This window comes from Cupressus sempervirens, chromosome 9, assembly GCF_028749045.1.
Source record: "Cupressus sempervirens isolate cs-2001-9-10 chromosome 9, ASM2874904v1, whole genome shotgun sequence".
Lineage (NCBI taxonomy): Eukaryota > Viridiplantae > Streptophyta > Pinopsida > Cupressales > Cupressaceae > Cupressus > Cupressus sempervirens.
This window is the reverse complement of record NC_143126.1, coordinates 70,717,210-70,743,560: the sequence shown is the minus strand read 5'-3', so window position 1 is coordinate 70,743,560 and position 26,351 is coordinate 70,717,210. Positions and strand designations below refer to the sequence as shown.

The 26,351-nt window shown below is 35.9% G+C and overlaps 1 protein-coding gene across 1 annotated transcript in view; it reads right to left on the bottom strand.

Annotated features, from left to right (window-relative positions):
* Positions 1 to 4,993: 4,993 nt before the first annotated feature.
* LOC149537664 (uncharacterized protein At5g02240-like) overlaps positions 4,994 to 26,351 on the bottom strand; it is a 113,734-nt gene continuing 92,376 nt past the window's right edge. The window contains exon 6 of the mRNA XM_089799004.1: positions 4,994 to 5,369. Within this exon, the coding sequence (XP_089655130.1) occupies positions 5,203 to 5,369 (167 nt within the window). The 3' untranslated portion in view covers positions 4,994 to 5,202. The remainder of the gene's footprint in view (positions 5,370 to 26,351) is intronic.

The window sequence follows — 26,351 nt, the reverse complement described above, 5'->3', positions numbered from 1 at the left end:
GTGCGCAGAGCGCCAACCAATAGTAGGAGCAATAGGAGGAGCCATTGGGGACCACCCCGAGCCAGAGCTCCGAAGAGGCGAGGCGAAGCGGTGCCGATCACCAGAGCCTCCAGAAGAGCAGCGCCAACCAAAAGCACCACCGCTGGGAGAGTGGTATTGCTGAGAGCGAGGCATGTGAGCGGCAAGCAGAATTGCTACATCCTTAACAGTGACCACAAGGAGGGGTACAGTCACCGAAGGCCAAATTTGACAGAACACAAGCTACCACAAAGGGGGCATTTCCCCAACGTGCCAATAGCTCCTATAGGTGAGCCACCTCCAGAGCCACTTTATCTATTTGTACATGAATTTGAAACATGACATTGTTATAAATACATGCTTTAGCATACATAGCAACATTAATGTCAAGTATGTTATTAGCATAAATAACTGCATTGCGACCTTTCCAAATGGTAAATAAGATCTCCAATCTGAAAGCATGCCATATATGGGAGTACTTGAAGGGAATCTAAGTATTGTCACCCAAAACAACCATATGCCAAGAGAAAGGTTCTAGGCAAAAGGGGCGAAAGAGATCATGGATCCAACACCAATAACACTGAGCACATTGACAAAACCAAAAAATGTGCAAAAAATTCTCTAGTTGACCACAGAAAAGGCAGCAGGGGTCAAGAACACCCAGATGCTACAACCAGGGGCCCAAAGGCAAGCCGTAGAAAAGAATACATCAGGCAAAATGCGCAATTTTAGGCTCAATAATGGTTTGCCACACAATGGAGAACTTATGACTCCAAGTATAGTGAGAAGATTGAAAATGTTATCATTGGTTGAGAACTTCAACCATGGGCAGGTGAGGAACCAACCATCGGTATTCCTTAAGATTCTTTGGTAGTGGGCCTTCTCTTATTGAGACATCTCTAACTATTATTCATCTAGTCCCCTTTAGTGATTCTACACTTCCCCTTAGTCCCTTATAACTTTCCACACCCCTTGTTTTTCCCTTCCCCCCTTCTCCCCCCTAGATCTAGTGTTGCTTCTTTAGGTCCCCTTCTTATTTCATCTTTTGTTCTATATTCAAACAAATCATAGTTTTCTCATATTTTAAGGATTCCCTTAATAATCAACATACTTAAAATATATATCTATGTGTATTTTTTTTTAGACCTATCAAAGCCATAAATCATAAACATAATATATAACTCATCACAATCGATATAAATTTAAAAACAATTCTTAATAGTGATATTATTTGGCTAAGTTAGAGGCATGGCTCGATTAGTGAGAGCTTTCTATAGAAGGCACAAGGTCACGTGGTCCAATCCCCCACCAACACATGGTATTGGAGGATCTCTAACTAGCATCATTGATCATGTTCAAAAGTTTGCTCATTCCAACAATCATTGATCATGTTCAAGAGCTTACTTGTTCCAATATATTAATTAAATGACTAAAATTTCTAAAAAATTCATAATATTTTTTATTATGAAAAACAAAAATCAAATGTTTGTAATTTCAAAATCTACCTTTCAAATATAGTTTAGAATTGATTTTTTTTAACCTCATTTGATTCTTCTACCTCTCTGACCACGCAACTCTTCTTTCATAAACCCAACCAAATTCTTCCTTTAAGAACATGAATACTCATAAAATGTTTCTACAAGTTAACTAGGTAAACTTGTATTAAGTCTTGTTATGTGCATAAAAAACATCAACCTTCATGATACATTTGATCGAAATTCATATAAAATATACTATTTGTCTTCAAATCACCACTTTATTTGCTTGACTAGGTATTATCTCTTTTGTAAATTGTTTGCCACACAACTTTATCAACAATGTCCAATTTATTTTTTTAATTGGCATTCTATCCATCATGGATATAGCTATAAATACACATAAAACATTTCTACAAGTTGATTAGGTATTTTTTTGTTAAATCATAATCTCTTGTGATGTGCATAAGAAATATCAATCTTCATTATACATTTGATCAATTCATTTAAAATATATAATCTATCTTCAAATCACCATTCTATTTCCTCTGAGTCCAACCATTATCTCTTTAGTAAACTATTTGCCTGGCAACTTTTACAACTTATTTTTGGAACTAGCATTCTATCCATCGTGGATATAGCTGATATGCAAAGTAAGAAAAAGCAAGGGGTGAGATGCAAAGGAATCAATATTGTGGCAAGGAGCAAGAGTTAAAATGGGATCCATGATTGTAAAAGGAATGTTAATGAGTAATAGTGAGTTGGTTTGTAGATGTTACACATTCACATTCGTGGGAGACCAACTATACTCCTTTCACTTACATTGAGAGTGGACCAACAATTATATCATCTATGCTAATTAAATATTGAGCATCAGACCCGTGGCATGGCAATAACCACCTATAATTGATGTAAGTAGCAAGTGTGCCCTCTTCTTGTACAAAGTACAACCATTGTGCTTAGGGCTTCATCTTTACACCTCAACTATATATCTATTGACTCTAATGAGCAATTCCCTAGTAAAGTGCACACTACATGATTCCTTGGACACTATATAATTTTTCATGAAAAATTATTGATATATTTTTTAGTTTCTTGTCAAATTTATTTAACCAACAATTATTGCAAGATATAACAAATTCCAAGCTTTGGTTGATATGGATGTTCCTATGTCACTCCCTAGGGATGTGGTGCTCATAGTTAGGGATAGGCCATGGACTCAACCGTTGGATTATGAGGGCTTCCCATTGTCGGCATTGCTTCTCTACTAGTCACATGGCCACTAATTGCGCTCTTATGTGTCACAAAGGTGCTCCTACTTGGTGGAAGGTTGCAAGTAATGCTCATTTGATAGTTTGTACAGTTGACTTTCTCTTTGAGGAGTCCAAGAATTCATATGTTGATAACGAAGAAGAAGCCCCTGTGGAAAATCTCAACAATGCGCCTACTAAAATCATGGCCAAATAATACAGTTGTTCCATACCCTACTCTTGTTGCTACTTAAATTCATGTCGGGGTTGTGTCCTCTAACTTGGAGGATGCATCTACCCCCTCACTTATGACCACTGGTTAGCTTCTGCAACGCTCTGGTTGACAATTGCCCCAACGAGATCTCCTCTATTGGGTTACTTAAAGATAGTATTACCTGGACAATTTTCCGACGACATAGAGAGAAATCTCACCCTTTTTCTCTTGTTGTGTGAGCTAGGCCCACGTTGTTTGGCCAAAAGCCTTTGTGCTTTATTTTGACAAGCGCATTTGTAACTCTAGCCCGTGTGTTGCGATGGCCTTATAGTCTATTATTGAATCTTGCTTTTATAGTAAGTCAGCCCCCTTTTTCATTAGGGGCCAAACTAAGGTAATTCTGCATTATCCAATATTTATTGGTTAATCTCAACCTAATGAATGCAACCTATGCATATTGGCACACCAAGGACCTTAATGATTACCAATTGTCACTTAACACGTCATTTAAATGAACCAACAACTTTCCCAGAGGATTGACTTTGTTATCGTTGGAGGGACCATTCAAGTGAAGCTAACATTCATTCAAGCTTATTCCCCCTGGCTTTTCACCATGTATTAGAATAGTGAACCTTAGTACTAAATTTTTAACAAACTCTTCCGGGAAAGTTGATACAATGTTTTAGGCGCACTACATGATATCGATCGTTTTCTATAATTTTGGCGACGTCAAGAGTGCTGATCTTGCATTTTAGCTTTGTCTAACAAGTCCACTGAATTTCAGTAATTAGTACTGGTTACCTGTATCTTTATTCATGCTTACTTAACCATTACAAATGTTCCTGAAAGCCTCATAGTTAATCCAGGTGAGCTCGTCACTTATCTGGCCTGTTTCAATGAGATAATTCACCGGCACCAACTAAATTGTCGTTTATCAAATTTGGGTTTTGAAATGTGTTTCCCCATCCTAGTTGTCTTCCTTCAAAACAACTCAATTGATGTCCATTTTCACTCAATTTTCTATCTATCAAACCAAGCAGTAACGCATTTAGAAGCATGAAACTTTTGTGATGAATCGATTGTTTCTCCATATGAATCATTTGTTAAGTAAACGGAATCCCAAATACACAATATCTTCCAAGCATTTGTATAAAATATGCAACTTTTTATGATTAGTTGATTGCTTTTTCATATGAAACTATAAATAATAGCTTGATAAAGTTCTTGAAACTTTACCCGAAGGATATCTTAATAAAGCTCTGCTGCGAGTGGCTACGTAGACCAGGTTGAGAAAAGAGAGCCAAAATAAAAATACGAATCAACCAATTTTCCTAATTTCTAAAGGGGAGATTTCTGTACATTTTATCTGGCGCCAGATTTAAGTGACTTAACAGATAGGGTGTTCATTACTACTAAAAATAACAAAAGTGGAATCAGGCATGCATGCACCATTAACACGTATTGCAACGCATGCTTCATTTGAAACTGTGAATGAAACCTTCTATAATGCATTTATTATGTTAAGACTTTTCATATATAACATATTTTTGTGTACAATTGTATGTATGTAAAGTGTGTACTGATAATAACTGGCACTTGGGCAGTTCATTACATACCCACATAAGTATCCATGCGAATATAGTACCATTAGTCGATGAGTTCCATTCTTTTTTTCCAACATTTCAAATAGTTATGAAAGTTGAAGATAGACGCAACTAAGAAGGTTACAATGAAAGAATGCAAAGTAAAATCTCCTAACATAAAAGTATTGGATTCATAATCCAGGAAATCATAAATGTGCTCAAGAATATACACACCTCATTTCAACATCTATAGCAAACTATCAAGGTTTGATCCCTTGTATAGATGCATTTAAAGTCGGTATGTATGTCCTCGAGATCATGTCAATTTGATCGAACAATCAATCAACAAAAAATATATGTTTTTCTAGGAAGAGTTTTTTATAGAACTATTAATTTCCCAAATATATTTATTTCAATAATTTATTGCCATTTTAGAAGCTTTGATACTTGGTGTAAGTCAATGACAAATCAATACTGTCATAACATCTATTTATCTATTTGACAAATATTTTTTGATAACAAATACAACTTTTATACAATATATTACGAGTACATGCATAAAATAGGCAATCTCATAAATATTAAAAGCATTGACATAAATTGGAGATAATAATAGAAACAAATGGTAAATTTCCCCAAGTTCTACCACCTGAGAAACTTTACTACATTTTATCAGGCAACAAATTAGAGAGACTTGACAGATCGGCTGTTCCTTCTCCTTTGCTATTCCAAATTTCAAAAGTGGAATTAGGTGTGCATGCACCATCAACACATGCTACTACTACACTTGCTACATCTGGTCGTGTGATCATTCCACTTCCTTTATCACCTTCATGTGTAAAATTTTAAAGCTTAATCATAGTTGATATTTTATACAAAGAAGTTCAGAAAATGAGACACTGTGATGCAGCTACACTTATTTTTCTTTTAATTTGATAAGTGAAACTAAGTAAAATTTAACATTGCAAAAACCAAATGTTAGCTGCAGTGATAATAGGTATGATTATAAAAACATGCCATGGGAGAGGAAAAAACAGTACAAAGATTAATAAACGCTATTATGAAAACAAAACTCTCTTGGATTCCAATTATGATGACTAAGTTTCTATTCCTTGAAAATATTGAATTAATTTCACATCACTGAGAATTTAAACTGCAGAAACTAACACAAGTATGCAATAATTTAAACATTGAAATCTGTTTCACACTTCTTTAAAAGATTACGAGCAGACCTCCATAGCTCATCCAAGAATGGTACTTTGATCTCACACAGTAGAAAACTTGAAAGATAAGTCAAAATCATTACTTCTTATCCACACTTTATTAGAGCTCATTAGCTAAACAAAAGATTTTCATTTTATTACTGAACTGAATTACAAAATAGATATAACAGCTAATTTGAACTGCTCGCATATTCACACTGAACAAAAATGAGTCAGATGGAATTCATCTTGGCAACTGAAGCAAAAGTCTCAGAGTAGTCAATCCTAAAAACATGGGAGAATCCTTTGGCAAGCAGGCAAGCCTTATGATTATCAGCCAACCTATCTGCAGAAAGTTTTGTCTGGTAGATCCACTTGCACAGAACAAGATTCCTTCCCTTAAGAAGAGGGACTAAACCCCAAGTACAGTTCCTCTCCAAGAAATTAAACTTCTGCATAGAAGCATCCTACTCAGGAACACCTAAGGCTTCCTGAAAGGACCATAGGGAGTACGCTCTATCTCTTATGAGATATCAGAAACCAGGCTGGCTTCATGACTCGTGTTCTCATTTTGGATATTAGTAGAAAGAAGTTGTAGCCTTTCATTGACAAGCCTCCATCGCTGTTCAACGTAAGATATGCATCTATGAGTTCATTTCATTTGTCCAATTTTCATTATAATCGTTTGCCTTCCCTGAAATCTTGTCTTGCATTGAGTATTCACACCTCTGAAGTCTTGCGTAAGTGGTTGTATAATTTCCACATCTACCACACACCTTTTGAAAAAGTTGCTACCCACACCTACTGGTAAAATTCCACAACCACTCTCTATCTCTCACTATAAACAAGGCCTTGAGAGCTCATTTCCTCTCTTGGAGGTAGATTTCTCCCGCTTGGTTTTGTCCTTTTGTTTGAGGGGATGTTTTATAGAAGGCTACCTCATCAAGCCTAGTTGTTGGGACCTATCAATGCATATTTGTCTACATTTCTCCCTATGTTGCACTTAGAGGAGATTTAGTTCTTTATTAGCTATCTAGTTCATTATAACTCTCTTCAAACTTAGTTAAGTATACTTAGGGACACTTTCCCATTATCCTACATTGGTAGTGTTTTTTACTCTCTTGGGTGCTATATCCTATATATGATCACCCATTGCTCTCTATGGGTATTTTCATTCATTGTATGTTTTGCTTTCTCGTGTTGAATACAGTTTATTTGGCTCATATCCGATTTACATTTTGCTTTGCTTCATCATTTGCATCCTTTGGTGGCTTTCGGCCAAATTTTTTCACATAGCATAGCATTTGAATGCTCTTAACACTGTGGTGAATCAACTAGACTGAATTTGTTAGAAATTTGTTAAGCACTCCCCTGGGGATTCGTGACAAAGGCTTAACCGCCTCCTATGTACTATAAGTTGAGTGGTTGTATCGAGTATTGACAAATCGGTCTTTTGGTGCAACGGCAACCCCACTCTAACAAGTGGTATCAAAGCTTGGCCACAAGTTTGAATCCTCAAACCCTCGTGTAACGTTGAAGGGGAGATTGTTAGAAATTTGTTCAAAACTCCCCTCAGGATTCCTGACAAGGGCTTAACCGCCTCCTGTGTACTATAAGATGAGTGGTTGTATCAGGCATTGACAGATCGGTCTTTTGGTGCAACGACAACTCCACTCTAACAGAATTGATATAAAAAGATGAGGAAAAATGAATTACTTGTTATTTTCTATGACAAATTCATAGAGTAAGCTTGCTACAGTCATTAGTAGCACATCTAAATAAAAGGTTGAGATTGTGTTTGCATCCTTCCTATTGAGATTGTTGATCTTTTGTAGCTTTTCTCGGATAAATTACATAAAGATACATGTATGTATGTATGTATGTATGTATGTATGTCTATAAGAGTTTAATTATGATAATGAACAAACAGGTCCCATGAAGGGACATGTCGATTCTCTCATTCTCTTATAAATATAAGGGGAGGCTGCAATTGGAAAACACATACCAAAATTAAATGGAAGTGCTTGTGTTACATCCCAATTTTTGACCTAATTTAAAATCTTCTTATGATAAGTATCTGTTATGTATAAAGTATATGTTATGTGTTATATCTTACTGTACTACATGCAATAAGTATCCTTTTACCCTATACGGTAAACAGTAGTTGAGGTTCACATAAAGTCAGTTGACAGTTAAATTTGTTATCATCCTGCGAAATAGTAAGATGGTTAGTCTTTCTAATTTCATGTGAAGATAACATGCTAGTTGATTATTTATCACGAATTCATGGAATTGAAAAGGTAGTTAGCCGTTATGATTATTTATGATTAAATAACTTGTTATGGTAACATGATTTAACTACGGAGAATTTCCCTGTATGAAGCACATCGAAGGGGTGGAACTATTGTCAGAAAATAATTAAGCACAGGAGCATCACCATCACTGGGCAAATGGGTATGAATCGTGAATCACCATGGTTCAGGACCTAACGACTTGAACATCATAATACAAATGATGGAACTGCATGAGGTATTAAATAAACAATTTAAAATGTAAATTAACTTTATTAAAATATAATGCGAACCTCAAAGATTTTTTATTGATCTTTTCTCCACATCATCTTAATATATACCTATGTACATACACAGATATAAGAATAAAGTGACGCCATAATATTATTTTCTTTATAATAAAATGATGCCACCTCATAAGTATATCTACATGCATGTAAATAGATATAAACCATAATTACTTTCAATTTATAACCTTCAAATCTTTTTCCATCTTTTTATTCATTTTCTTACTTGAAACCGATTGAAACACTTGGCATATTTATTTGGACGTCCAAGAGCCAAGACACTTTTTTTATGTTATAGCTTCTTGGAAGCCAAAGAGATATATTATCTCTTTTTATTAAGAAGTCAAGAGAAGCGGAAGACATCCATATTTTCTAGCACCCGACTTCCATTCTCAAGCACCGGATTCCTTCTTCACCTATGAACCGAATACTTCTACATTCTTTTACACGTTATTCATGCTATATACCGCCCGATTTCTGATGCATTTTCCTTGCAACAAATGCCTTTTTTATTGATTTTCACCGAAGACGTGATTGTGATTTACATTGAAAATTGCGACTAAAGATTTATTCCGTGGAGAAGCTGATTATTAGTACCCAGCAAGACTCCATCTTATTCCAAGTTTCTACCAAGTTATGTGGATGTCCAAATCCCAAGTATTGCAATATGTTCTATAACAGTTATTACTGCAATCTGATTTTTATAGCAGTTAGATGCAAATCCAAATTATGAAGCAAATCATCCTTGTTTATAATATCATTGGTTAAGATAAATAAAAGCCAAGTATCCATGACATGATTTCATATTTATTTATTCGTTGGAAGTTAGAATTAAATGATATTATTCTACAATGCTAATAGCTACTTTTCTCAGATCACAGAAATGTGATAAGCTGGAAACATATAATATTCTTTTATCAGTTGAGGATCAACAGAAAGAGCAGGTTGCTTTGAGATTTAAACACCTGGGACTCACCCGGCTGTATAGCCAAGGAAAGAAGTGAAGAGGTGAGAGAAAGAAATCTGCAATAACATGAAACAACATCAAATGTGGCATACCAATGTTTATCATATTTAAAAGGAATCATTTAATAGCTCATGGATGATCATATTTATTGTTTTCTCTAATTGTCAAGTCAAGTGGTGTGATTAGATACTAGGATGCTCAGTGGTTGACAAAGTGTTCCATGTCTATTCCAGGTAGGGAGGGTCTTTCTAGTTAAAAGGAAGTGTGGGGATAAGTTTAAGATCCGTGGTTGGGTGGTTAAGCCCCTGACAATGTTTCCCCTCTCCACGAAATGTCAAGACGTGCGTCAAATAATGATAAGTTGAGCATTCAAACATTTATTGGTAACAAGTATTTTTACTTTTATGATATTTATACAAGTGGAAAATATGATAGATTAATTTATATCATTGAATTTGGTTATTTCTTTTGATGAAAGCAACATTTCTTGTCAATGTAATTGGTAACCATTTAGATCGGTTGACCTTCCAACTAAATTATGAAATATATCTATTGGATTGTTATTTCAGTCTTTCATTTATAAGAATAATGATTATGAGCATAACTTCTAATTTTATGTTATTGCCACAGTTAGCAATAGGAAGAAAGGGAATGAAACAGAGGTATCTAATGCCCTAAATGATAAAGTGGTATTTGATGTCCTAAACGATACAGTGATATCTGATGCCCTAAATGATACAGTGGTATCTGATATCCTAAACGATACAATGGTATCTGATATCCTAAATGATACAGTGGTATTCGACACCCCAAGTGATACAATGGTATCTGATGCCCTAAATGATCTAATGGTAGTTGATGCTCTAAGTAATACAATGGTATGTGATGTCCTAATTGATATAGTGGTACTTGATGGTAATTGTCATTTGATATTGATATAGTGGTATTTGATGGTAATCATCTTTTGATTTTGATATTATGGTATTTGATGATAATCATCATCTAATCCTAAATGGTATTTGTGGACTAACCTAGGTGGTTGCAAAAGCATCCCTAAATTGATTTCGGTTTTGAATTCCATGGTATGTAGATTTTAATTTCCATAGTAAATTCATTGATGGTGTTTTCAATTCTTAGTTATGAAATTTCGTTTAACTGATTTTAACCGTTAATCTCATTCACATGAATGTAACTGATATAACCATCTTCCTATGAAAATGAAGTAATAATAGTATTCTTTGATATGTTAGTTGTTAGTTAAGACCTGAGAAAAAGTGATTGTTACAGCTTAGTACATTTGCAGCAATTCTAGAAATCCAACATGGTATCAGAGCTGGACTGCAAATGTAATAAAGCAATCAAAAAACATGGTAGAATGATTTCATGCCTGTGATATGTAATCTTACAATCTTAAAAAAAAAATTTTAAAAGATGGAAACTTTACCAATAAATAATGAATAAGTGCTAAAGGGAACTCGGAAGGAGGCTTAAAATACTTCATGGAAGATTGGCAATAAATGGAATAATTCATACTGACCATCAGTGTGACTTAGAATATACCCAGCAGAAGAAAGCAAAAACAAAATACAAATCAGCATAAAAAGTTAAGTTCTATCAATAATCACAGATATACCTATCTCTCATCCAACACATCATATCATCAGCAAGTTGCAAAGAACTCAGAACTAAATACAAATCAGTTTGTGAGGGAAAGAGAAAAAAGGACCAGTAAGCATTTGAGTACACAACCCGTAACTGGACCTCCCACGTCAGCCAAAATTAAGATAAGTAAAAAGACTATGAATAACCAATAAGATAGGAGCATATATGATGAATTTTTGTTTCTGGGATCGATTGTGTAACAGTTTTTTACCATCAACGTTTCGGATCATACTACAGGATCCATCATCAGGATGTAAGAGAGCCAAGGAATACAAAATGGTGATTAATATACATGCTAAGAAGTATCTGGAATGAGAAGAAACATTGTGGCAGCACTGAATCATTTAAATTAGCATTTTGATTAGACAATCAGCATACAGTTGTCACAGACAGTATATGGAGGCATGATAAAGAAAAGAACAGGTTAATACTATGAGGTTGAACACTGATTAATGAGACTGATAAGAATATCCTCGAACCAATAGAGGGATGTTACAGAAAATAGAATTGAACTAATAGTTTTCAGACTGAACTACAGTTGGAAACTCAACCAGCCAAAGGAATACAATTATGAGTAATCATCGTCATGCCATTCAAAATGCCAATTGAAAAATAAAAGCGAGGCTATAGTGAGCCAAGTGGATGTTCTAGTCAATAGCCTTTATACATAATATTTCAGTACTTACTCATATTGACTAATCACCTTCTTAGGTATCAGATGGTAGTAATCAAACAAGTTCATATCAGAAATAATACTGTGTTTAATATTGGCATTAAATGGAGTTGAATACATCCTTTAGATGTAGGGAATACATCAGAAAATGACAAGAAAGATAAGTCATTTTCAATATAGAGAAAGATGATATCATTTGGACCGATCCATCAAACACATAAAAAAATTTAATCACTATCAGCAAATGAGGGTAGTTGAAATTAAATTAACATGGAGAATTATTCCAATCAAATCGATGACTTATTTGCTTCAAAATATAAGAAAATTGATGGGTTTGAAGACTGTCAGTTGTTCTTTGAAATGTAGCTTTTCTGATTTTGTATGATATTTCCAACCTCTAATCAGATCTTTAAAATCAAACAGCTAATATCCCAAAGATCCACCAAATTCCTCAAGAAACCCCAAATCGGGTATGCTGAAAATAGTGCTAAAAGCTTCACAACTTCACAAATTATTAATAAATCTGAAAATGGAAATTTTTACAAAAACTTTCAGCAGCATAACAGCCTACAAATTGACATTTCCAGATCCGTATAGCCTTTATACAACAGCTCGAAAATGTAGGACCTAAACTATGCTCATCGGGCTCCCGAAATAGCACAAAATATGCCCGAAAACACCACAAAAACACTAATAATCTATCTCAGAAGTTTAATCACGTCCCAATATATATATTCAGCTCTATTTTAACATTTAAAAGTCTGATATACAGCAGCAACCCAAACTGATATGAAATACTCAACTGTAAACACCAAACTCATACAAAAACACACCCGAAAACTCACAAATCTGCACTGTTCAGCACAAAGGCAAACTCTGTATGAGCATGCACATGGAATGGCTTCAAACTCCCGTCCTTAGTCTTCCTGGAATGGCTTCAAACTCCCGTCCTTAGTCTTCCTGGAAACCTACAAACTCCCGTTCTTGGGTCTCCCTGGAAACCTGCAAACTCCCGTTCTTGGGTCTCCTTCTCCACAGGTTTGGCAGCCTCTGAAGAATAACAAAGAATGAGCAAAAATCAAGTTCTGAAATGAGCCCAAAATGCCTCCAAACCCCTTAAAAGAGGGCATAACTGTAACTCACGTCCAAGAGAGGTTAATGAAACTTATTTTAATAATAATTTTCATTTATTAGTCCAACGGTTTCCAAAGATTAACTCCCTTTTTCCGAAACTTCACTTTCTTGGGCCTGCCTGCCTTAGCAAAGATTTTCTTTTTTAATTATTTGAAAAGGGGACATGACAAGTCCTCCCCTCCCAATCATTGCTTGTCCTCAAGCAATGGCTGAACAATAAACCAATCAATCCACCTGGATCCCAAATGTAGTCATGAACTATACTACTACCAATTAACACAGGCTCCTGTAATATCCTCTGCAATATGACCAAGAGGAATCCATAATCAAATTGACAATTATAGCTCAACCAAACTCCGAAATCACCACTACCACAATCAAAAACCCATGAGGCACAAACTCTTAGAACATCAAAACCCAAGTAAAGTGGACAAATCAAACTACCAACACAGTAAATACCATCAACGCATCCCACTGGCCTATATGAAATGTACAATCCAACTCTGCAACAATGGTGAACCCTCTCGAATGAAACTGTACCAAGTATGGAGAATCCACACACTGTACAACTCCTGCAGTCAACACAACTCTGCAAATCATCGGCCACTATCTCATAACCATAACTCCCATACACTACTGATGGTGAAAAGACATTACAAGATAAAGAGTAAGAAATGGAATCCAAACCAAATTTGTCTGCCATCAACTCCTCAGCACAAGGATCAAATGCTAACTGATGTACGTACCCTGCAATATAATGTTGATAAAAAAAACCAACCTCAGTCAACAGCTCACCATGAAGAAGTGATACAACCCACTGTGACTGATCACCAGCTAAGTCAAGAGATGTCATAGCCAAAGGAGTAGAATCAATAACAACACCTGCTAAAGCATCACTCCGAAACTCCTGCTCTAAGTCATGTATTATCAACCTCACAGTGTAATGCCGATAGAATGCACCAATCTCAGTCAGTGGCTTAGACTGCAATCCAGATGTAACTAACTGCAATCGATCATTAACCAAGTTGGAACTGACTACTACCTCTGAAGACATTGCGAAGGGAGTAGTATTACTAGTAGGAACCATGCCAACTATCAGCTCACCAACATCACACATGGTCTTTGATACAACATCTCTAGTCTTTGTGCCATTAGTACTAGAGGTCACCACCATGTCAGGCACACCACAAAAATTTGCTACAGCACCCAACTCAATTGAACCTGACTCTAGTGGGAATGAACCTGATATGCCAATGTTAGTATCAAGGATGGATGCATCCCCATCTCCACTGTCTCTAACAATCTCGGCCATGGACATCCTCGGATCACCAAACACCATAGCTTGTGACTGTATAGAATCAGGTAAAGACTGTAGTCGCTCTAACTCCATGGTCACCTTAGCCAAATGAAACTGTGACTCCTTGAGAGCCAATTGTGTACTCTCAAGAATCTCAGAAGTCACCTCAAGTTGCTCAGTAAGATCACTCACCTCATCTTCCTTGGCCAACAATGCATCATATGCTATACTGCCCCCTAAGTCACAAGGTTCGAGTTCGAAATCGAGTTCGCCAACTATAAAATTCGGATGAAATTCGACAGAGTGAAAAATTCGAAAAAAAATCGACATTAAATTCGCCCTATATAAATTTAATATTTTAAAATATAAATAATATCTATAAAATATAAAAATAGTTTAACGTTTATAAAATATAAACCATAGAAAAAAACTTTATATAAAGAAACATAAAATTTATAAATACTATAAGTATTAATAACATTTATTAAATTAAAATGAATTGTAATAATTTTCTAACTTTTATAAGTAAAAAAATATTAATTAAAAATTTATATTTTTTAATCTAATATATTCTTTATTTACTATCTAAATAAATATACTAAAATATTACATCTTGAATATCAAATATTTTTATTGAAAAGAAATAAAAAGTATTAATAATAAAGTTATTGAAGTGTAAATGCTAAGTTTTAGTAAAAACAAATAAAATTTAATAATAGTAATATTTGATTTTTTTAAAACTCTATTACAAAAATTAGAAAATAAACATCCTTCAAAACTTTAAAAAACTACATACATCTCGATCGTGATAAAATTTCTGAGAAAAAAACTTGAAAAAAATGGTCCGATTGAAACGGAAAGGCCCAGTGGTGGGTGCGCAAAGATGCAAATGCCTTACAGGATGAGCTTTGTAGGCAAATGATATTAAGCCTTTAAGCCTTTGCGGGGATAGGTTTGGCAGATGCTAGTGGTAAAGAAAATCGAATGGCTGGTGAGAACCGTCGGGATGCCCACTTCTAGATTTCGCTGTTGAACCAACCCTTCTTTCGGACTTGTATAGATTTGCAGATTCACGCACTACTGAAACCAGTGGATCAAAAACCTCAACGTAAATACTTAAAAATTGCTTAACAAAAGAAAGTGGCGGACTGCTATGCGAATTTGACACGCATTTTTTCGAATTTTCTAGCTTTTTAAATTGTTCGCCGAATTTCGAACTCCATGCTAGAAGTCCGGCGAACCTTGTGACATAGACTGCCCCACTCCATAAGATAATCTCTGTCGGCTACCAACTGCATATAATTCTGTCTCAAAATCCGAATAGCCTCCCATAAAGAGTGGATCTCTGTCAAGGAAAGATAACTTCCTCCCTGCTCATCACTAGTAGGAGAACCCCGTCCATAAACTGCTAACAACTGACGAGCAGCATCGAAATGTTGGCAAGCGATAGCAATGTCTTGGTCACTAACTCTCAACTGATTAGACACATGATGACACTGGCTTGACTGTCTCCTACAAACCTCCTCTGATGCACTGTCTGAAGGAGTGTCCTCAAAGTTACTAGTCTCTAGAGTATTACCATCCATATCCTGTGAATCAAATCTAAAGCTCATATCAACATACGGAGTATCAAAAACATTAGCATTGCTGTCCAACTCCTCTATACCCAAGGAAACTAAGTCTTCAAAACTGCCCATTGCATCCTTCTGGATGTCATCAATGCCAATATGATCCTGGGACTCATCTATACACATTGCCAAATATGAAATATCATCAACACATTCCAGCAAGTATGGCCGACTGGATATATGAACAAAGCCCAACATTGGTGTATAAAAACTAATACCAACATCAGACAAGATACTGGCACAAGAAAAGACAACACCATGTAATCTGCTAATCAAATCCATGATAGCACCCAAACAAACACTGCTACCAAAAAGTGTTAAAGATCTCCAGTCAACTGAATCCCAAATGCCAATATAACAATCTCGAGTCCATATCCGTAAACTAGAATCAACTGGTAACTCAAGCAAACTCCTCACCTGAGTAATATGACCAATACCAACTAACTCCACATACCTGTCATGATGAGATAATGAAGTCACACTACTATCTTTGTTCACCTTCAGCTGGCTGGACAAATCATGTGAAGTACTACCAGCCTCAACCTCATGTGATGAAGCATCTAACTGTGTCTGGTACTCTTTCTCAGCAAAGTCATGAATGCTCAATGTCTGCTCATCTCTACCAGGTATCTCACCATCCTGCACAACAACATCCTCATAATCATCATCTAAACCCACTACACTATAGTCACTGCCTGTTGTAACTATACCATCCTGAATACCTGTGGCATCACCCTTTGACGACCTGTAAACAATTGTCTCAATTTGAGTATCAAGTTGACCGTTACTATCAATCTGTGTAATATCCTTTCCCACCAGCTCCTGTGGCAGAGTAGAATCTGAGACCTCTACCTGGCTATCAGCTAGTTTCTCAAACTCCTCATGCAAGTTCTTGGGAATTGTGTCATCTGTCTTGTGAGAAAATTTGCGAAATAGAAATCCAGTCAACTTATCCACCTTAGCTGGGTCAGATAACATGTCATTCATTATACGGTGGTGCTCAACCAACTGTTTAGACATGTCATGGCTTATTTTCATAAGTTTATCTCGAATGTCTAAATAACCATCCTTTCTACTGTTTTGACTCTGGCTATCAATTGTCCAAGATCGTTTCCTCTGAGACTCTGTACTATACCTGTCCATTCTGGATAAAGTAGAGTGTAATCCCAATAGGATATAACTTCTTCAAACACCAAGAACTAACATGCAAATGATTAGAAGTAGCATGCAACCATAGATTTGGACATGCAACTGATTAGAAGCAACATGCAACCACCAAATTATGACATGCAAGATCTGGGTAGTTGTCAGAACTGACATGCAAGATCTGGGTAGTTGTCAAAACTGACATGCAAACTTCTACAACCACCAAATTCATCAAGAACTAACATGCAAATGATTAGAAGTAGCATGAAACCATAGATTTTGACATGAAACTAATTAGAAGCAACATGCAACCACCAAATTATGACATGCAAGATCTGGGTAGTTGTCAAAACTGATATGCAAGATCTGGGTAGTTGTTAAAACTAACATGCAACTTCTACAAACCCTCAGGCTGTCAAGATCACGGCTCTGATACCACTGAAATGTCCCTTTTCTGATTTTGTATGATATTTCCAACCTTTAATCAGATCTTTAAGATCAAACAACTGATATCACAAAGATCCACCAAATTTCTTAAGAAAACCCAAATCGGGTATGTCGAAAATAGTGCCAAAAAGCTTCACAGCTTCACCTGTTATTAATAAATCTGAAAGTAGACATTTTTACAGAAATTTGAGCAGCATAACAGCCTATAAAATGTCATTTCCAGATCTATATAGCCTTTACAAAACAGCTCACAAATGTAGGACAAAAACTATGCTCATCGGGCTCCTGAAATTAACACAAAAATGCCCGGAAACACCACAAAAACACTAATAAACTATCTCAGAAGTTTAATCACGTCCCAATACATATATTCAGCTCTATTTTAACAGCTTAAAGTCTGAAATACAGCAGCAACCAAAACTGATATGAAATGCTCAACTGAAAACACCAAACTCATGCAAAAAACCACACCCAAAAACCCACAAATCTACACTGTTCAGCACAAAGGCAACCTCTGTATGAGCATGCACATGGAATGGCTTCAAACTCCCGTCCTTAGCCTTCCTGGAAACCTACAAACTCCCGTTCTTGGGTCTCCCTGGAAACCTGCAAACTCCCGTTCTTGGGTCTCCTTCTCCACAGGTTTGGCAACCTCTGAAGAATAACAAAGAATGAGCAAAAATCAAGTTCTGGAATGAGCCCAAAATGCCTCCAAACCCCTTAAAAGAGGGCATAACTGTAACTCACGTCCAAGAGAGGTTAATGAAACTTATTTTAATAATAATTTTCATTTATTAGTCCAAAGGTTTCCAAAGATTAACCCCCTTTTTCCGAAACTTCACTTTCTTGGGCCTGCCTGCCTTAGCAAAGATTTTCTTTTTTAATTATTTGAAAAGGGGACATGACATTCTTAACGTTCTGCCTCCATAAATCATAAGTAAATATATGTACACGTGATTGGGAAATAAATATAGAAGCACAGAGATTATTTGAATGCAAGACTAGTCCTTTGTAGCCATCAAAGACTAAAAGGTGAAAGGGTTAAAACAATAGTAAGAAGATCCCTTACATTAAATGAAGAGAATATATGCAATTTACATTTTGGAAGGAAGAGAGGTAAAGTTCACATGGAAGGATATAAGAGGTAAGTTTATGAATTTATTTCATGTTTGTATGAATTTATGTTCATTTATATATAGAGATATAAATATTCATACATAACTATTAAAAGTGATTTTTACCATAAGAGTTATTTGCCTTGATCTTTTCCTCTAAGAATGTTCTTGCAGGAAAAAGAGGGAGACTGAGATTCAGAGGGAGAACAACATTTCATTAGAGGCAACCTTGAAAGAGAGGGAGCAAATAAAAGATGTGATTCAGTCAACCTTTGATGATCTCGTTCATATTGATTCAAAAGGAGTAAACCATGTTGACATGGATTCTCCAGTGACCAATAAATTGTAGCAATGAAGAGGAGTGTGATTCATGAATATACCTCGTGACTATGTGCTTTTTAAAAGGCCTACCCCTTGTGTACATCATGAGGAAGTGACAACTTCCACACTTGTATTTGCAGAAGTTATTGAAAGATGACAATCTTACAATAACTTAATTTTCTATCATAATGGATATCTTATGATGTCTATGCAGATCATGATAGATTATACTTTGCAAGGTGAATGTTTATGTGGTAAGCATTATGAGAATGCATGTACACACACCTTATAAACATTTTTTGAGTACATGGTGAATGTTTTGCAAATTAATGTTCTAGAGGGTGATTACACAGAGTACTTAGTGAAAATCGTGACTTGATGTTCTGAAATGTAATGTCCCTTTATTAGAGAATTACTGATTTGATTTGATTTTTCTTTTCCAAAATAAATGGCTTAATACTCCTTAATTATATTTATTCAATATAACTTCAAAATAGAATTAACATAAGTTCCTTATATCAATCTTTTAATAAATATACATATTTTATATCAAAATATGTAATTTGATTGTTGATGATCTTGTTTGTCCTTATATGCCTACATTTTGATAATGACTTTATAGCTTCCTCAGACTGAAATTATTTCTCCTCTCATATAATGTTGTAATCATTTCCAGTGTATACCACAATGCCTTTTTTTTTGGCTCTCTATTTAAGTGAGCTTGGGATACTTATTGAATTGTGTTATGAGGTATTCCCACCATCGCCTCAAAATTTTGGAGACCCCCTTTTTTTGGTTGCCTTAGCAATCTTTTCGGAGTTGTCCAAAGGTTTTCGATTTGAAAATTTTACACTTTGGACGCCTTCGGGCTAGGAGGGATGTAGTTGGATTTCTTTCTTCACCCGGTCTTAACTTGATTTTCCCGAACATGTAATTTTATCCTTAAGCCAAACAAATTTCAAAAACAACATTTTTTTTTTTATGGTTGGAACAATATTCAGCAGGATAAATTTGCAAATTTTTGGACTTAGACGGATTTTGGAAATTGGAAATAATTGTGTAGACTTTAACATTTTTAAAATAATAAAAGTTTTTATTTAATTGTTTTGAAAAATCTTGAATTTTTCGATGAAAAAAAACTTATACTGAAATTAAAAATTGGAAAATCGATTTTGGATGCTAAAAAATTGATTTATTTTGGTTAAAAATTGAAATTGCATTGCGAAATTAAAAGTGGATTAAATTGCAAAATCTCATTAAATCGGTTGAAATATTGCTTATGAGATTTTTAAATGTTCAAAACAAATTGGTAAATTAAAATTGAAAATCGATTTTGGCTTGCTAAATTCGATTTTAATGATATTTTAATTGCCGAAACGGCGTTAAATAAAAATTTTGACATCCCCTAGGCTTTCCTTGTTTTATTTTTGCAATTTTTTATCACAACCAGCAATTAAATGGGTTAATTTCACTTTGAGCTAAGTAATTTTAGCATTGCATTTAAATCTGGGCCATTAATAAAAAGCTAATTTAATTTTGCTTTCCTCCAGAGCAAGTCGGCCAGCTAGGAAGGACACTGAAATCTTGGTATAAGAAGAGCTCCCCCCTCTCTCATCTCCTCATTCCATCTTCCTCCTCGTGTTGAGCGATTTTTCTCTAGAAGGGCAGCTTACAGATTTGGACAATTTTCTCGAGCAGATTGTTTCTTGCTTGGAATCATTTATTTTCTTCTTCCATCTTGGGCGAATTTCTGCCCTAGGCGATTTTGGAGCAAATCTAAATTTTTTCTAACTTGGACAATTTTTTGAAGTTTGATTTTCTTTCCAAAGGCTGCAAATTTCTGCCCTAGATTTAGGCAATTCTATTTGGTAAAAGAGATACATGATCCAAAGTCTGATTTTTGGAAAATATATGGGCAATTTCAAGGAGACAAAATTCTTATTTTTGCTAGGGCATCATTATTTGCAACGAGGATTAAAATTTCTGAGATCTGATCCAAATTCAAAAGGACCCGATTATTGGTAAAGACAAAATTAAGGTAAAATTATGTTCATTTTAAAGGTGAAGATTGGTTTAAAGGTGGATTCCACTCCTTGTTCTTGCTTGGTTTCGTGTCCCTTATATTCTTTTTATATTCATCATCCCATTGATAGGTTAAAGTTTAGAGAGATAAGTGTAGATTTCATGATAGGACACTTGGCGAGGCATAAATAAGCTAGACAACCCTAGGTTGAAGTTGGGAGATATAGTGTAATTCATCCTAAGGTAACGAAGAGGCAGAAATAAGTGGTAGTCCCACCCCTAGATTGAAGGTCGGAGATTGATAAGTGTAGAGATAGGACTTCGCAAGGCAAAAATAAGATAGATTCCATCAATAGAAAGAAGCTTGGAGATTGATAAGTGTAGTCCATATCATTTAGAACGAAGGGGAAGAAATAAGTGTTTAGGATGGTAGATGTTAGTGCAAGCAAGAACCCAAATGGAACGAACACCAAAAAAGACAAAGAAGACATGATGCCTAAGACCAGCTTCTCAAAACTGAGGCGAATAAATGACACCAATATCGGTAGAGTGAACATAATACAATTAAAGCACAGATTGAAGAAAGGGCAATCCCCCCATGGCAAAGAAAATCTAAAAAAGCGGAATTGTACATGCGGCGGCTTTTCCTCCTACCTTGCCTTGCCCAGAGTTGATAATGGAATGTGCATCTCAATTTGATTTGGTTAGTAAATTCATCATTTTTGGATGAAGGAAAGAGGGTGTTAGCCAACATTGGCAAATAAGTGGTTGAAAAAGCATTCAATATCCCCTAATACAAAAGCATGACAGTGGTAATGATGGATCAGGCGGCTAAGTTATTCCAAGATAACCAAAAGGCTTATTTCATTCATCTAAAGCAGGATTCACTACACGAAGGCAAGAAGGGAGTCACCAAGTCATCAAGGCTCACCGTGTCAAATTTTAAATTAGAGTATGGCGATCTCATTGTGCTTCTTAGCCGGATCATGGGCCTAGCTCAAAGTATGCAATTCGAAAACTGGAGGTATTATTTTATTGATGAAATTGAAAATGGAAAGAGACGGTTTGATTGGGCTAGGATTATAAGCGAGAATTTAGAGTTGCGATTTAGGACTATGCAAAATCAAAAGCAATTCTATATGCGGTCCGACCTCTTTTATTTGATTTAGAGACAGTGAAAATTGAAAAGTGAATCTCAAGGAAGAGTAAATTTCAAGGAAGAGCGAATTTGAAGGAAGTGATTTGAAAATATGAGGCTAGAGACCAAAGGGATAATTCAAGTGGACAAGAGGGGAACGTCAATGAGACTGAATTTGGATCAAGATTGGATGAGTTGGGGCAGGTTGCCATCAAGAAGAAACATTTGGGCACCCTTGCCTCCCTCAATGCCTTTATCAAATATGCAAAAGAGTATGAGAAGGACCATGAGAAGACACTGCAAGCAGCAAGCAGCAAGCAGCATAATGAATTCAGCTGAGCTCAAGACGAAACATACACTTTGCCCTCCCATGAAGGAAGTCAACGACAAGCTAGCCAACTTCATCACTTTGGCTGAAAAGATGAAAGAAAGGGGTAGAATTATATTAGAAGATCATTTGATGTAAGCCCAAGTGGCAAATTCTCCTTCTTCTTGGGTAGGATAGGTGTCTGATTTTGATTGGCTACCATTTTGGTGCCTTCTCATTGGTTGCCACTTTTCCTTTTTTATCATTGGTCCATTGATGAGGTGCTTTTGTCTCATTGGCCAATGGGGTGGCAACCCTAATTAGGATTTCTAGGATCCAATCTGGATCGTTGGCTTTGTCTCTTTATCTCTACCATCGGTTATAATTTTCGACCTCTATATAAGGCCATTTGCTTTCATTTGTAAAAGGTTGAAGAAAATTGTTGCTAAGATAATACCAAAATTGCCTCTCTTTATCATTGTTGTGACTTGCATGGTAATCAAGAACATTTGGTGTTATTGCATGGTTTCTACTTCCAATAGTTAGAATTAGATTTCCTCTGAAGTTGTCAAAGTAGATTTCATTTTGAGAAGGTTGTTAAGTTAGAGTAAGAGTAGATGGATAGTTGCATGGTGATATTAGTAGATGTTTGATAAGGATCTATAACTAGGCCACTCGCATCCTAGCGGCTTGTTGGGAAGCCTTGTGTGGTAAACTAGTTTTTTTTCCCTTAAACCATTGCATCTATGGAGGTAGAGCCGCTGGTTAGCTTTCATTAGATTCGATCCCCGTCCATTTGCTAATCTTTCCATTCATAAGAGTAGGAGTAGAATAGCAAGTAGTTTGGCAGTTGGAGTTTTGAAGAAAAAAGTTTGGAAGGTAAGTCATTAGAAGCATTATTGCCTCCTCCTCGTGCAATCAACATCATTTGGCGCTACATCCTCCACCATCAACATTATTTGGCACTCGTATATTTTACAAATCCATCATCATCACCATCATACCCAAAATCCAAGTCATCCTTGAATGAATAGCGTAAGGCCACCTACATGTTTTACCAGCAAATCACATCAATAACTGAGTTAGTATCCACAAGTGTAAGGTGCATTGGAGTTTTTCTCATGTCTTCATGAGTATTAACTTTTCAAGAGAGGGATTGAGTGTATTATATTTCATATCAAGTATTCAATTGCTATATGTTATGTAGTGGTACAAAATTGACATCAACATTATCTAGCACTAGGAGGGCATGAATGACTTTCATTCTTGGATCAACTTGGAAATTCAAAGCAGAGATTGATGAGGAATGAGCTTTCAAAGTTAGATTTGAGATGAGAGATCTCTTTTAAAGTGAAAATCAAAAAATCAAAAAAAAAGGTTCCTCAATGGATAGGCAAGTGGGCGTTCTTTCCATTTGGTTTGATTTGAACAAACAATTACCTCGATGGGATTTGTCTCAACTTGCAGCATCAGGGAAGTGTAGGATACATGGTATTACGAATCATGAGGAGCTAGATTGTTTGGTGTTTCTCTTCAGAGTAGACTGGGCATTAAGAGGGAAATTTTATTTTTCACAAGTACATGAGCCTACGGTCCTTGTCAATTCGGAGGAAGATCTTCTTGTTTTCAAAGAAGCTATCAATACAGAACCAAAAAACACATATGGAAGAAGTTCTTGGTGCAGTGTAAACAATCTCTCACATTCATAATCTACTTGCCCATCTTACCAAGACACCATTGACTTGGTCAAGTTTCAATTGGGTTGGTATGACGAAATATCAGTGGGGTGTGGTAAGGATTTCTTTCAGCTTTTAAGTTGGACACCAAATAATGAAGAGGGTAAAGATATATTAAGATGATATGGTCGATTCTAATGTTCAAGATAACCAAGTGGATGAACCTTCGCAAATTATATCACGAGGTGAAGAGGTTAACAAGAAAATCGAGGAAATAATTGAATTTATCCAAGAGAGAGAAAGGATGGTAGGCAAAGGTCAACATGTGAGGGCACACAAAGAACAACAAATGGAACATCGAAAGGTGGATGAAAAGTAAATCTTTGGTGATCCTTCATCGTAATTCAAGGGGTCACTCTTGAGGATGGGTTGCAAGAAGTTTCAAATATCCTTAAAGAGAAAGATAATCAAGTGGATGAGTTGAACAAGGAATTACAAGATATCACAAGAGAGTTCAAATATGAGGAAAATTTTGATAAACCAATACAAGGTGCGATCTCCACTACATTCTTTGGGGGGATGCTTAAAGATCCTATAGAAGAAATACAAAAGGAGTCGTTGCCCAAAGCCTTTCAAGTGATCAAGTTGTTGCAAGTGGCATGATTCACCATCAACTTCGATCTCCAAAAATGTTGCCACTTGAAATGGAAGTTGATGGGAAACTCACAAAGATGTATGATGGTTCTCCTATCAGTCTTGAAGGTGCTATGTTTGGTGAGAGTCTATATAAAGAATTGGAAGATGTTCCTAAAGAGAGTTCAAATGGAGATTACATGCTAGATGATGAAGCTCCTATTGGTGAGGATATGCAAGGATTGTTAAGTGGTGATCAAGTTGCTCCCATAGAAAGGGAAAACAAAGAACAATTTGGGTTGATGCTACAGTTGGATATTGTGTCCAAGCAATTTGGAGAGGTGTTTGATGGGGAGAATATCAAGGAATCCTTGATTTTTGAGGATACACTTGAGGAGATTCACAAGGATGCATGGTTCATGTTTCACAAGGACAAGCCTACTAGAAGGATGTTTCAAGGCCTTGACTTCACAACTAACCCTGCCTCGACCACTAACGAGTTTGGTGTTGATACTATTGGGATGGTCCACCACCAACTTTGGCCTCCTAAGGCCATGGAAAATTTGCAAGTTCCTTTTGAATTTGAGCCATGCTAGGTTGTTTCTTTCCTAGCTCTTAATGTTCAAAGTTGTAAAAGTTGTTATTTTGATTATGGAAATTTTGGAGAGAAAACTTGTTTGTGGTTGGATCATGGTCCTAATGAATTTCCTCAACTATTGATCTTGCATGATAATTTTCTTGAGGTTGAGTTTGAGGTGACCAATTTTTTTTCAAAGTATAAGGATGAGTTTGTGAGATTGAGAACTATCACCCAAACCTTGTTACTTTTGAACATCCTGAGAAACCATGTTAGATTCAGTGTATATATTAGATCAATTAGTGTTGTCCCTTTAGGGTCTTGTACATAGTTAGGGTAGTTTTTTCTTGGACCATTTGGTTTAGGAGAGCAGTTTAGTTTTCTTTCATGTGTGGCTTAGATTAAGTTTCCTTTTAGTTGAGTAGATTAAGTTTCCTTTTAGTTGGGTAGATTAAAGTTTCCTCCTTTTTCTTTTTTCTTTTTTTTTTAGTTCTCTAGTTTAGGTGTTGTGAGGGAGCTCGATTCGATTTGCACCAAGTCATATGACTTGGGATTTTTTTTAGATTCCCTTAATTGGAGAGCAGTTTTGGTTTTGGGCCTCTGCAAGTGCAAAGGGCATCCATGTTATCACTTGTGGGCGAGGTGTGTGGATTTTGCATTTTGGTGACAAAACGGAGTCCGTCTTATTCATTTCTTGAATACATTTGGCAAGGTTCAAAAATTAAGGGATGTGCTTAGTCATTAGTATATGGTAGGAATTGTACTAAATTTGCGTCAAACTCGACAGAGGTTCCTAAGTTATCTTTTGACATGGTTACAACATTCTACTCACACTTAATTGCTCTGAGTTCTTGGCATTTTGAAGTGAAGTTGGACTTAGTAAAAATCTTACACTTGCTTCAGCGCCACTGTGGTCTTCCAAACCCTCTGCAAGCTTCATTGCCTACAAGCCGAACAAAAGATTGGAAAAAAAGAGGAATATCATAAGAAGAATAATGAGGATTTATGCAAAAGGAAAGCCAGTATCAAAGTGAAAATAAAGATGAAATTTGGTTCAAGGATGTGCAATCATCTCTACCGGTGCTATAAAAATAATCAGTAAAGGTATAACCATGATTGTGGTGCCACAGCAATAACTTCGTCAGGGCTATAAACGCCTAATTGACAGCGGGGCTCTATCCAGGTTGCTTTTGAAGTAAGGATATTTATAATAGCTAAGTTTAATGGATCTGAGAAATTATCAAGTTCTTGTCGAGCAAGGAATAAATCATTTGCACACACGTGAGTA